This window comes from Pelodiscus sinensis, chromosome 1 (genome assembly GCF_049634645.1).
Source record: "Pelodiscus sinensis isolate JC-2024 chromosome 1, ASM4963464v1, whole genome shotgun sequence".
In the NCBI taxonomy this organism is placed as follows: domain Eukaryota; kingdom Metazoa; phylum Chordata; order Testudines; family Trionychidae; genus Pelodiscus; species Pelodiscus sinensis.
The window spans coordinates 127,475,966-127,489,878 of NC_134711.1; the positions used below are offsets into that span (position 1 = coordinate 127,475,966).

At 49.6% G+C, this 13,913-nt stretch overlaps 1 protein-coding gene across 3 annotated transcripts in view; it reads left to right on the forward strand.

Moving 5' to 3' along the window:
* Positions 1 to 13,913, forward strand: part of GALNT8 (polypeptide N-acetylgalactosaminyltransferase 8) — a 77,640-nt gene that overhangs the window by 21,415 nt on the left and 42,312 nt on the right. The window contains exon 1 of one of the 3 annotated variants that reach the window (XM_075900795.1): positions 7,351 to 8,076. The exons of 1 other annotated variant lie outside the window; for it this stretch is intronic. In XM_075900795.1, coding sequence (XP_075756910.1) covers positions 7,863 to 8,076 — 214 coding nt within the window. In that variant the 5' untranslated portion in view covers positions 7,351 to 7,862. Of the gene's footprint in view, positions 1 to 7,350; positions 8,077 to 13,913 lie in introns of those variants that run through there. One more of the 3 variants, XM_006115474.4, reaches the window with a different exon arrangement.

Consider the following 13,913-nt stretch of genomic DNA (forward strand, 5'->3'; position numbering starts at 1 on the left):
CCTTGGGAAAGGGGCTGGAGTTGATGACCTTCTGAGGTCTCTTCCAGCCTATAATTCTATGATTCTTAGCTGCTCTCGAACCTACTTAAATAATCACGTGGGCTGTGTCTACTTTGGCACCCTTTTCCGGAAAAGGGATGCTAATGAGACCAGTCGGAATTGCAAATGCCGCGGGGGATTTAAATATGCCCCGCGGCATTTGCATGAACATGGCTGCCGCTTTTTTCCGGCTTGGGGCTTTGCCGGAGAAAAGCTCCAGTCTAGACGGAATCTTTCGGAAAATAAATCCTTTTCCGGAAGATCCCTTATTCCTGATTTTAAGAGGAATAAGGGATCTTCCGGAAAAGGCTTTATTTTCTGAAAGATCCCGTCTAGACTGGCGCTTTTCTCCGGCAAAGACCCGAGCGGGAAAAAAGCGGCAGCCATGTTCATGCAAATGCCGCAGGGGATATTTAAATCACCCGTGGCATTTGCAATTCCGACTGGTCTCATTAGCATCCCTTTTCCGGAAAAGGGTGCCACTGTAGACACAGCCTTAGGGTGAGAATTTGCTACTCATATCAATCTCTTTTGTATACTAAGCTTAGATTGTGATTTTATGTATTTATTTTTTAAAGGGGATCATTAAAAAGGGATAGAGAATAAGACAGAAAATATCTTATTGCCTCTATATAAAGCCATGGTACGTCCACATCTTGAATACTGCGTGCAGATGTGGTCACCCCATCTCAAAAAAGATATATTGGCATTGGAAAAGGTTCAGAAAAAGACAAAAAAAAAAAAGATTAGGGATTTGGAATGCATCTCATATGAAGAGAGGTTAAAAAGACTTGGACTTTTCAGCTTAGAAAAGAGGCGACTAAGGGGGGATATGATAGAGGTCTATAAAATCATGACTAGCATGGAAAAAGAGAATAAGGAAAAGTTATTTACTTGTTCCCATAACACAAGAACTAGGGGTCACCAAATGAACTTAATAAGAAGCAGGTTTAAAACAAACAAAAGGAAGTTTTTCTACACTCGGCACACAGTCAACCTGTGGAACTCCTTGCCAGAGGATGTGGTTAAGGCTAGCACTTTAATAGGGTTGAAAAAAGAACTAGATAGGTTCATGGAGGTTAGGTCCATCAATGGCTATTAGTCAGGATGGGTAGGAATGGTGTCTCTAGCCTCTGTTGGTCTGGAAATGAGTTACAGGGGAGGGATCACATGAGGATTACCTGTTGTATTCCCTCCCTCTGGGTTATTTGGCATTGGCCACTGTTGGAAGTCAGGATACTGGGCTAGATGGACCACTGGTCTGACCCAGTATGGCCGGTCTTATGTTTTTATTTATTTATTTTATTTATTTATGTATAGGTGATCTGCTTGCTATCTCTTATAATCACTTAAAAATTATTCTTTGTGTAAGCAGGGACTGAACTACTGCTTGCTATCAGTCAGCTAAAAGGAGAGAGCTGCCGAAGGGGTGGATATGCTCACTCAAATTGGTTAGCTCTGCAAGATAATTAACTGTTCATATGTAAATATAGCTCATGTCAGGATGAGGAAGGAATCCGAGGTGTGGTTATGTAAATCCAATTCAGCCAGGGCTGATGGAGGATCAGTTGTTAGAATGGAATGTGATGTATTATAACTAATTTGGGCTGTTGTGGGGGTCACAAATCATGCTACCCCTAAATGTGGGAACTGTAAAATATGACACCAGTGCTTGCAGGAGAGACACCACCATTGTAAGAGGTCTCAAATGAACAAACCTCCCCCTTCCAGAGCTGCGGGGGGGAAGGGCTTGAGCCAGTCTGCTTCATGCCCGCCAGGCGTGAGCTGTAAGACTGGTTCAACCTACCTTCCCCCCCTTGTTTTAAGGATAGACCTAAAGCAGACTCCATCAGAAGTCTTTTTGCTAGTCAGGGGCGGATATAGGGCAGGGCGAACGGGGCGACTGCCCCGGGCCCTGCGCTTCAGAAAGCCCCGCGCATGCGCCGTGGCACTGCTGCGCATGGCGTCATTGCACATGCGCCGTGGCAAAGGGGGGGCCCCGTGGAATTATGCTGCCCGGGGCCCCGCAAAACGGTCATCTGCCCCTGTTGCTAGTCCAGTGGAAGCTGGAATCTTTTGCCAGCCTAGGTGGTGGCTAAAGAGTTGAAATCACTAAGAGCTGAAATCACTGGTTTGGCCTGGAGCCAGACCCATTGCAGCCAGCAAGATTGCTGGCGGGAGCGACCGGCGGGCGGCTGACAGGAGTGGCAGCAGGTGGCCAGCAGAGCGGTGGTGGGAATGACCGGCGGGCAGCCGGCAGGAGCAGTGGAAGGCGACGCCAGCAGACCACAGGAGCAGCATAAAGATGGCATGGCCTCAGGCTCAATAAGTGGAGTCATCAGGGTGATGGGTCAGGGTCTGCACTGACTGGACAGAGCTGTAGATGGAGCGTTTGAAGTGGGGAATGGAGAAAGTTTGGGTAAATGAATAGAACCCTTACCTTGTTGGACTTGTGAGCCTGAGGGGCAAAGGACATTGCTCAGTCCATTTGAATTGGGACGGTTACTCGTGGGGGGTTAGAAACTATGTTTGTAGTATTTTTCCAAGCCAAGGCCATGTGACTTCTCTCCCTCTTTTATTAAACGTTTCTTTTCTACACTCAGACGCTGTGCTTGTGAGTGGGGAAGCATTGCCTTTAAGAGGCACCCAGAGGTGTGTGAATTTCCCAGGCTACTGGGTGGGGGCTCGAGCCAGTTCTGTGTGAGATGGTTGAAAGGGGACCCCTAGATATTGAACCTGGCTCTGGCTGCTGCTGGCACTACCTGGCAGAAGGGTTACATTTGTAACTAATACATTTGTTTTTGCTTTATTTCAAACCAATTTGTATTAGAGTCATAACTCGGTGCAGGATGCTGTTGTATATTTCCTTTCTGCATTGAGGGAGGGGGCAAAGTTCATGAGCGTACACTGTAAAGTTCCTGGTGCATGGCAAGATGGCATAATTTTGGGTTTATACTCCCAAGGGGGGGGTGCATGCCTGGGAAGTTCTTTTGAATCCTTCCCGTGCAGAGCTGAACTGGCCACAGCAGTACTTTAGGGAACCCAGACTGGTGGGTCAGGTGGGCTTACTGCTATCCCAGTTCCAGGTGACACTTTATGGGGAACCCCTCACAACTACTGCTTATCCATCGATCAGAATTATATTCACAAATGCAAAACTAATTTCACAACCCCATGCAGAGTAGAATTGGCGATGTCAAAGCAATTACACGAACAGGGCCAAAGTGAATGAGAACGTCTGAATACACACAAACTATTTTTGTAAAACCATGGCATGGCCTGTGTCCCTGCAATGTATGTTCAGGATGGATCAGGATGGCCTAGTTGGTTGCAGTTTGCCTCAAAAAGTGTGTTATTGCTAGAGGATGTTTGGGTGGGAGAGTTAGAGGATGTGAGAGGAGAGGTTTTGGATGGAATGCAGGCAGGGTTGCCAAAATTGTATTTCAAAAATACCAGATGGTTTTTTGGCACCTTGTCTGCCCCCCCAGAGAAGGCGGTGACAGGTCCGCTGCAGCCCCTTGGACTTCCACTTGGGATAGGGTGGGCTATCAGCCATAGCGTCTATGCACTGCAACCTGCATACAGGGCAGTACGGCCTAGTGGCCACAGAGCCTAAATGCTCCCCCATCTGTGTTCAGGGTAACACAGCCTAGTGGCCACACAGTCAATATACAGTCCCTCCAGGATCAGGGTAGTACAGCACACTGGCCACAGAATCAATATATAATAGACCAGTGGTCCCCAATGTTGCATGCCTGCCGGGCACCCGGGGGCGGGGCCACGCATGTGCCAGGCGCCCAAGGGCGGGGCCACGCACGAGCCGCGCGCCCGGGGGCCGGCACCGCACATGTGCCCTGGGGCCGGGGCTAGGGCCGCCCACGCGCCCCGGGCCGGCCCTGTGCATGTGCTGTGCGCTCAGGGGAGGGGCCGCCCATGCGTCCCACGCCTGAAGCCGGCATCATGCATGTGCCGCGCGCCGGGGGCGGGGCCAGCCCAGATGTTTCAGCAGGTGCCCAGAAATCCCCCGGCGGGCGCCATGGCGCCTGTGGGCACCGCATTGGGGACCACGGTAATAGACAAACTCCCCTGCGTGGGGGTATCTGAGGAGGAGAGGATGGGGATCCTGGCCCCCTCTTTCCACCAGATCCCAGCCCAGGGCCCTGTCAGTGGTGGAGTAATCTACTGCTAACTCAGCAGGAAATCCCCCTGCAACATGCCGAGCTCTCAGAACAATTCCCTGACCTGGGATACTTCCAGTCTGTATCCCGTAGGTAGTCCTTTTCATCCTCTTGCTCTGGACCAGAGGCTTCTAATGCAGTCTCTCTCAGCCTGGCTGCTGCTGTCTGGTCCAGCTGTGCTTCCTCCCCATGAGCTCCTGCAGCCCCTTCTTCCCCTGTGGCAATCAGCCCCATCTGCGCTGCTCCACAGGCCTTTATAGCCAGCCTCCAGTTGGAGCATGCTCAGCACAGCTGTGGGGGTGGGGCCTTCTCAGACAGGTCAGCCAAGTTAACCCCTTTGGGCCCAGTGCGGGGTTGCTACATCCTGTTGTACATCCCTATGAGGGAGGCGTGTCCTGTATCCATGGCAGCCAGGCATGGTGGGCCCAGTACCACAGGGAGTGGGGAGGAGGGTATTAACCAAGTGGTAGTTGAGGAAACCTTCTGCTCCCTGCAGTAGTCAGGAAGTCTTGGCAGCTGGGCTCCAGCTCCAGAAGTGAAGAGGGCAGCACTGAAGGTTTGGAAGGGGAGTGGGAAGATGCATTCATGAGTTCTGTCCCCCTGATGAACAGGGTCCCCTGCTTTGAGACCAGATCCATCTGCTTTCCCTGTGCAGGCTGTGTCTGTCTGAGTAAGATGCACTGAAGGGCCAGGGTCAGGAAGGGGCTCTGCATGTGGGTCTAGCCTCCTTACTGGAAGAGTCTCTGCCAACATCCCCAGCAGATGAAGCCTACACCTAGCATTCAAAACCATCGGCACAGAGCCCTGTCTGGTTCTTCTGCCAGACAGAGCCCCCTCCTGACTGCAGCCTTTCAGTGTGGCTCCATCAAGTCTTTGGGCCTCCCGGTAACCTTACTGCATCCCCTCCAGAAGGCTGCATCCTGTACTTTGGGAATCTCTGGGCTCTAAGTACATTGAATCAGTAAGTCATGGGATCCGTTCTGCACTACTACATTGTCTAATTTTACAAACTTTCTGACACTGGAAGGCAAGCGTGACAGGAGTGCGTACCTTGCACTCCACAAGCAAGGGTTAGCCCCACACTAAGGGTGGAGAAAATCCCACCTCCATACTGTGCCGGACATGCTCCAGCCGCTGTTCCAGTAATTGAGGGAGCAGCTTAGCTCAGACGAGGCTGACTACCAAGAAGGAAGGATGCTTGGTGGAGGCTCTAGCACAGAAGCTCCACAGCCTCTGACTGCAGGAGTTGGTGATCCCAAGAACCAGACCAGACACCTGTTACCTGTCACCAGCCAGCTAGAGTCGGAATCCCAGGGAGCTGCCTGTGCTGAGGAGTCCAGAGATCCCATTGCTATATGGACCCCGGCTTCAGGAGATGAAATAGGGAGGAGCTAGTTGTAACCTGACTGTAGCAGTCAGTGCGTTGTAATGGGATTCCTGCTAACTGAGTGGCAGACACACTCATCAGTGCCAGGGCTTTGGTCTGGGAATCAGTGGAGCAGGGGGGTCCAGCTCCCCCAACCCCAGCCACCACAATTGCCCCTCTTGGGTGGTGGCCCTGGATTCTGACCAGTAAGCTGTGCATCTCGGAATCCAAGGGCAACCATGCGGCTCTGAACCCAAGGCACTGTGGACTTTGAGCCACACTATCTTTGAGTCTAAGGGCAGCCTGGTAGGCTGGAAATGTCGTGCTACCACATTCACAATTCACCCCACAGGGGGAGATGGAGGTATGTGTGCCATGATAGTAAAGTAATAATAAAATTGGCTTTGCATAATGATTTTTTTAAAAATATGTTCAAATATGGGATATTGAAATATGGGTCCTATACTGATTTAGTATGTGACAGGCAATTTTCTGTTTAAATAAAAGGCATCCCTTGTAATATGGGACTGTTGGCAACCCTCAGCGCAGATGGCTCTGGTGGTGTATGTGTGTGTAGATAAAAGGGTGTGGGATGGGTAGAAAAGGTTGAGTGTCGTGGCAGGAGTGAGGAACTTTACTCAGGCATCAGGCAGTTCCCAATTCATCCCTGATTCAAGATTTCAGGTTGCCAGATTCCTTTCAGCCATGCAGCTCTGCTAGTACCACTAGAGTCCCTCGCCTCTCCAGGGAGTCTTTCCTACAGGTCAGCTCTTTCTCCCTACACTCTCCAATCATTCCGCTCGGTTAATTAGTTTCAAAGGCCCCACCCTAGGGCTGTGCTGGAATTCAAGTAGGCCTCTCCAGTCCACCCCATCCCACCCCGTGGAGCTCCCCTCCCCTACCACTCCTTGGAGTCTCACAGTTTGTCCTCTTGTTCTGGGGCCCACCAGCCCTGCTCCTTACGGTTGGACTGCGATGCAGGCAGGCTTCTCCAGAAGAACTGGGAGATGTAATTCTAGTGATCGTTAAACTGTTTTCCCATCCTGAGAAAAATTGATCTCCCCGCTGAGTTAAATTTCCTTTTCCGTGTACAAATGGAAAATCTTTCTTCAGTTGGCAGCTACCTGAGTTGACAGTATCCTCTCAGGTTTAACAAGACCATTAATCTATGAAGCTTCATCTCAAATGGAAATCCAGGACAGCGCTGTAATCCTTACCAGTATTTAGGTCAGGTAGGAAACCACCCACAACTCTTCTTGGGTGAATTTAAGTGGCTCCAAATGCAGCTACTTAATGTCTGAGGATCTCACACTGTACAGAGAGTGGAGTGAGCCAGGACACAAACACGAGGGCTACGTCTACACTGGCCCCTTTTCCGGAAGGGGCATGTAAATTTCACTAGTCGTCGTAGGGAAATCCGCGGGGGATTTAAATATCCCCCGCGGCATTTAAATAAAAATGTCCGCCGCTTTTTTCCGGCTTTTAGAAAAGCCGGAAAAGAGCGTCTAGACTGGCCCCGATCCTCCGGAAAAAGTGCCCTTTTCCGGAGGGTCTTATTCCTACTTTGAAGTAGGAATAAGACCCTCCGGAAAAGGGCACTTTTCCCGGAGGATCGGGGCCAGTCTAGACGCTCTTTTCCGGCTTTTTTAAAAGCCGGAAAAAAGCGGCGGACATTTTTATTTAAATGCCGCGGGGGATATTTAAATCCCCCGCGGATTTCCCTACGACGACTAGTGAAATTTACATGCCCCTTCCGGAAAAGGGGCCAGTGTAGACGTAGCCGAGCACTATGCCATCTCTCAGAGTCTTGAGACATGCACTCCCTTTTGTTATACTTCCTAAATGTCCTTAAGCTATTTGCTCTTCTGCAGTTGTTTGGAGCCTTAAATCCCCCTGGAGATACACAATAACCTCACTCCACCTGTTCTATCTTCACCTGTTCTATCTAGACCTCCTGCAACTTGTGCTACATGAGAGCAATCAAATCCTTTAACTTACTAGGCAAGTCTGTTAGAGCTGTGTACCTTTCCACTGAAGGCTAACCTGCATAGCACATAGTCTTGGTAAAAGGCTGAAAACGCCCATCCCTTCCTGGAACTGTAAATAATTGCTGCCTGCTCCTCGACACATTCAAGTTCAAAGAGATTGCTCCACCTGAGCAGTCTTGATGTCTGCTCCAAAGAGGTCTATTTGGAGCTAATTTGGGGGCAGCAACGATTTGCAACGGAAAAAGAATCACTTCCAGGACAGAGAGATATTTAGAGAGAGAGAAAGAGAGAATGGTGTCATGGAGAAGGTTACCAGGTCTCTTTCCAACCATGCTATTTTTTGTATCCTCTGCAAATATCTTCCTTGTGTTTTATGTGAGGAATGTAATGCATCAACTGAAAAAGGGGAGCAGTGGATACTTAGAGGTTCAACCCCGATTTGTTAGCCAAGAAAATGCAGTAATTGAGCGGCTGGACCACTTGGAGATGTACATTCACAACTTCTGTAAGTAAATCATTTCACTGTTCAGCAGCAGATTTACAAGTTCTGACTTCACTAGAATTAATTAGGTCTCTCTGTTCTTCTGCCCGAGGGGTACTTTGTAGCACTGTAGAAGTCATTTATATTTTTGTGTGTTTCCTGGGTTGGTCTAGACACGTCTTCTCTGCAACATTCTGATTTAAGAAAAGATTTGAGTGTTTTTCTGTCCCATCTACAGGGAATAGCTTCTCATTGATAGCTGTTTTACCTGCTTTTCTTTCTAGCCTGGTACTGCCCTACTCTCTTTTAGGATTGAACGGGGTTTATCATTTAGGGGTTCATAGCTGTAAATGTCAGAAACAGCCAGATTTGTAGTTTGCAGTTAAGATCAAATATGAAACAGTAGGCAGAGCTGATCACACTAGCAGATTAGTCATGACTCACAAGAAAAAATAATTTCTTAGATTTTTTTGGTGCTGTAAGAAATCTATTGTGGGGAATGTGCCTGTTTGGAAGGGAAGGGTGGCCTTGCAATTCCCCTCGCTCATTTTTCCTGGTCTCCGCTGTCCTGGGAAGCAAAAGGTTTGAACATGGAGAAGCATGACCAGGCCCTTTCTTTGTTGTTGTGATTTCCTAAGCTAGAAAGCACTGGCAGAGGTGATATTGTCCAAGTGGGTTGCTGAAGCTGGGGATACCAGCTGACTGACCAGTGTACCAAAGAACGAGTAGTCCTGTGGCACCTGAGACTAACAAAATCTATAGCATGTGGACACAACTACTCGTTTTTAAAGTTACAGACTAACACAGATACCCCTCTGAGACTTTTGAGAAGTGTACAAAAGCAGCACCAAATGAGAGCTGAAGGGAAGGTTGTTCAACCCTGAGAACTCAGAACGTGGCAAGAAACATCTGAAGCAAATTTTCAGCTCAGGTAGACACACCTGCAATAGCACGTTAAACAAAGCAGTGGAGCTTCAGGAGGGGCTAACTGCCCTGAGTATGATCCTGTTTGAAGCCTAGGCATGTACTTGGTTAACCCTACCTGCTGTTTATGCGCTATACCTACACTTCTATTTTTAGTGCCCAATATGTTTTAGCATGTGTACATTTGCCTGAGCTGAGAATTACCCCTCCTAGCTGCAGTCTTGAATGGGATGAAACAATCGTTTAGAAGCAATTGGGGCTTTGGGACTGACGATGAAGGAAATCCCTGTGTCACAGGGTAGCTAGTCCAAGTAGATAGAAAAAGTCCAGCTCCCCTGGACCAAAGCAAGGGAGTCCAATCCAGGCAGTTAAAAAGGGCTTCCCAGTACCTGGACCTATATAGGGCTGCTCAGGAGCAGGTAGGAGATGGATGGAGACAAACTGTGTCCTGAGGAGGGAAAGCAACAGCAGGCTGGGGATAGCACCTTGGGGCGGGGTTGCTCCGAGAAAAGAGCAGAGCTGACTGAAAATGGGAAACTGCTCAGAAGCAGGCGTGCCAAAGATCCTTCTAAGGAGAGGCCCTGAAGCCTGAGGGTACTGAATGAGCTTTTTTTTTTTTTTTTTTTTTTTTTTTTTCCCTGTTTGTTTGCTAAACCTCCATGAAAGAAATAAACTGCCTTGTGAAAGACTAGACGTGGCATTCCATGCTCTGGCACTGGGTAGACGCCTGACCTGGTAACATGTGGTACCAGGAGTGAGGTGGCCAGCCCACCCTCGAATAAGGGGAAAGACGGAGGCACTAAAAACCACTCATTAGTGGCAGGACAACAACAGCAGACCAGGCCCTGCTGATATAATTGGTGGCCCAGTTTGCTGCATAACAAAAGTGTGAAGAATTTCACTCTAGACAACAAGAGTGAATACAGAAAAGGTTAGGTTGAGCCACATCTGGTAACACACATGGGACTAAAGGCTGGTTGGTCCTGGGCCTGGAGAAACTTGGTCTGGAAGATGCTGCTGAGGCCTTCCTCTGAACATTTGCGTGGGTGGCAAAAGTGGCAGATTGGAAGGTGTTGACTAGGGTGGCTTTATGGCATCTTCCTAGTGGGTAAGATGCAGGAAGCTTAGCTGTTAGTAAGAGATGAGCTGATGAACTCTCCTATCCAGTTCTGAAGGTTGCCATCATGGACTGATTAGGGCTGAATCCTGAGGCATATAATCTCAGGTTGTGGGTAGAACCATTCTTACAAAGGGCCTGATGGCAGGCATGGGTCAGAAATTATGGGACCTTGTGACGCTGAGATCAGTTCAGTGGAGAAAGTCTTGGATCAGATGATGTTGGAGCCATTCCTGAAAGTTCTACTCAGGGGGGCACAGAGCTGGCCTTCGTGAGGGAAGCGGTGGAATGAGATGAAGTTTTCTTTGAGGAGAAATGAGGTAAGTGTTCAGGGCACTATGATAAACTGAGGGGAATTCAGTAGGGGGAGCTCACAAGGAGGAAAGGTCTTGAGTGACCAAGACTCGGGGACATGCAAGACCTACAAGAGGACAGTTAATTGCTAATAGTGGTGAGAGGGAACCAGAGGGTGCTGTGGTTTGCTTCAGGTGTGACCAGTCAGGCACAGTAAAACTGTGGCTAGTGTGGGACCAAGCAGTGGGGGGCACTCCCAAAGTCAGCAGAGTCCCACTGCACGTAGTAGAAATTAGGGTGGGGGAATGATAGTCAAGGGACTTGTAGACTCAAGTTGTATGCACATGCTGGTTCAGGAAGATCAGGTGGGGATAAGTAGCCTGGACCAGCACTGCTCTGAGCCTATGGTGAGACCTGCATCTATCCCATCAAAGAAGCTGAGCTGAAGGTTTGGGGTCCAAGAGCTTGATTGTACACTGTCGTGGTCAAAGGACTGCCTGGGTCCACAATTCTGTGGCGAGATTGGATGGACATCCCAGCTCTCATCCAACAGGGGCTAGAACAACAGCCATGACCAGGAGGGTTTGACATTCACTAGGAAAAGAAATAAGAGGGCTAGGGGCTGGAGTCAAGATGGCAAAAGGAGACCAAGGGAGAGGTCACAACCTTCCTTAGGACTGAGGGATCAGCTTAGAAAGTACCAATGATCTCTGGAGGATGGGTTGGTTTTATACTCCCAGCAAGTTCATGGAGGACACTAAGCTAGGGGGAGAGGTAGATACACTGGAGGATAAGGATAGGGTAGTAACATAGACAAATTGCAGGAAGGGCCAAACATTTGATGAGGTTCAACAAGGAGAAGTGCAGAGTCCCACATTTAGGATGGAAGAATCCCAAGTATTGCTTTAGGCTAGGAGCCAATTGCTAATCAGCAGTTGTGAAGAAAAGGACCTGGGGATTACAATAGATGAGAAGCTGGATATGAGTCAACACTGTGCAGTTGTTGCCAAGAAGGCTAACGGCAAATTGGGCTGCATTAGTAGGAGCCTTGCCAGCAGATTGAGGGAAGTGATTCTTCCTCTCTATTAGGCACTGGTGAAGCCACACCTACAGTATTGTGTCTAGTTTTGGGCCTCCCTCTACAGAAAGGATGTGGACAAATTGGAGAGAATTCAGTGGAGGGCAATGAAAATGATTAGGGAGCTGGGGTACTATGTGGACCCAGGCTGAATTACCTGTAAAATGAACCAGTGTGGGGCTTCAGACAGCACTACTCCAACAATACGGGGACGGGGAGAAACAGGGCTCTCATGCAAGGAAAGAGGTAGCACAGATCTATTTAATGGTTCCCCTATAAAGTCCTGGTGACCTTATAGAGCAACTGAAATCAGAGAAAAGCAAATTACAGAGCCTAAAGATCAAGAAAGAAAAAAATGGCCACAGGTCTCCAGTTCACTTAAGAGAACAGAGAACATTTACTCCTCATGACTCTCAAATTTGAGACTGAAGTATATAATCTGCAAGCAGAGACGGCAAAGTGATTCCAAAGTCCAGAAGACTTAGATAAGAGTGTGTGGCGACTATGCCCAGTGAGCTTGGGTAAGTGATCCTGGCCCTGATGCATAAAACTTAGCATCACTGGGAGCAAAAGTTTGTGTTTGGGGGCTAGCTGTGGCCTCTAGGGCTCAGAGAACACTCAATGCCTGGCCTTGTAGGAAATGACTGAAGTGTTGGTATTAGGTTAAACCACTGAGGGGACTACTTGGGTGGGATTAAAACAAACTTTCAGCCCTGAAGTCGTGTAACATTATTGCCGCCCGGCCCAGAGTTGCACCACGCGACCCAGCACCAGGCCCGGCAAGTGGCCTGGAGCCCTGGAAGCAGCTGGGGCCAGGGCTATGGGGACTTCTGGGGCCCGATCACAGACTCCAGTGCCACAAACTGGAAGGCAGAAGGTGGGGGAGAGGAGGGAAAGGGGGAAAAATAGGAGGAAGGGATGGGAGAGGAAAGGGCTTGTGCTGAGGAGAGGGCGGCAGGTCAGGAGAAGAAAGGGGAAGGCACCAAGGGACAGGGTGGAGGAGAGACAAATACCAGCGGGCCAAGTGCAGACAATGAGGGAAAGGGCAGGAGGGGAGGTGTCAGTGGGAGGGGGGACAGGGTGATGCTGGGAGAGGAGAGGGGAAGGGCACTGGGAGCTAGAGAGGGAAGAGGGAGGTGCTGGGAGAAGGCTTGAAAGAAGGGATGGGCATGAGGAAGGCAGGGATGGAGCAAGTCATGTGTGAGGGCACAGGGGCATGAGAGGAACGGGGGCAGAGAGTGGTGAGGGGGTGAGCATCAGGGAAAAAGAGGGCAAAGGGGAAAGGGGCAGTGAGGGAAGGGGGGCACCAGGAGGGTGCAGGGGTTAGGGAAGGTGCAGGTACCAGGGGATTCTGGGGGTGAAGCAGAAGGGCAGACACCTGCAGGGGAGGGACCAGCACTAGAGGAGATAGGCAGGGCAGGAATGTAGAGGGAAGTGTTAGGAGAGGGGATGAGGAGGGGTACTGGAGGAGTGGGTACAGGGGGGAGAGAAGGGGCAGGTCGCAGGAGGGCTGAGGGCAGTGAGAAGGGCAGGAGTCAGGACAGCAGAGGAGGGTGAGGGGTTGGGGGCAGCAGGCACCAGGGGAGCTGATGGAGCAAGGGGAGGAGACATGGCAGCAGAGGGAAAAGGTAGAGGTTTATAAGATATTTATTAATAACTTGGGTGCCACAGTGGCACATCCAAACAAGCCACATGAACTCAATACTGGTGCACAACACAAAATTCATTCTGCTCATGGGAGGAAACTCTTAGAGGGAACACTTCCCCCAGCCTCTCCGCCCCCAAGTTAATGTCACACATGTTGGGTTAATGCAATTGCAGGATAGTTGCATGAGCAGGGCTTGGTTGGGGCCAAACTAATACCTATTGGTAGGAGGATGGTGGGAAAAGTCCTTGGAAGGGGGGGGTCACATGACACCTTTTACTTCTGGTCATGTGTCCATCTTGCCCTGAGAGAGTTACCTCCAAAGGCCTGGCTAATAGGAATCAGGGGGTGTGGCTAATGGGGCTCCGGGGCGTGGTTAACAGGGGCCAGAGGTGTGGCTATTGGGGGTCAAAGAGTAAATTTTAAAAACATTCTTTGATGTGAAAAAGTAGACTGTTCTCAACCCATTTCCCAGGCCTATTTTGATTGCCAGTCAGCCCCTGGGAGTGGAGTTAGCTTTTATTGTCTGCCAGAAGCTCAAGAAATCAGCCCAAGGGCTGTGTTGCTCCAAAAAGGGAGCAGAGCTGACTGAAACTGGGAAGTTGCTCAAGAATAGGCAGTGCCATCCCAGGGAGAGGGAGGCTATAGGGACAGAGAGATGGGTAGGTGTTTTCCCTGCTTGGAGTCACACTCCCTGTTAGGGCTAGGAGAGTGAGGCACTTGCCTCGGGCGCATAGCTGAGGGGGCTCAGAAATATAATATAGAAAACAAATTATTTTAAGACAGCTACTTATTTTAAGACA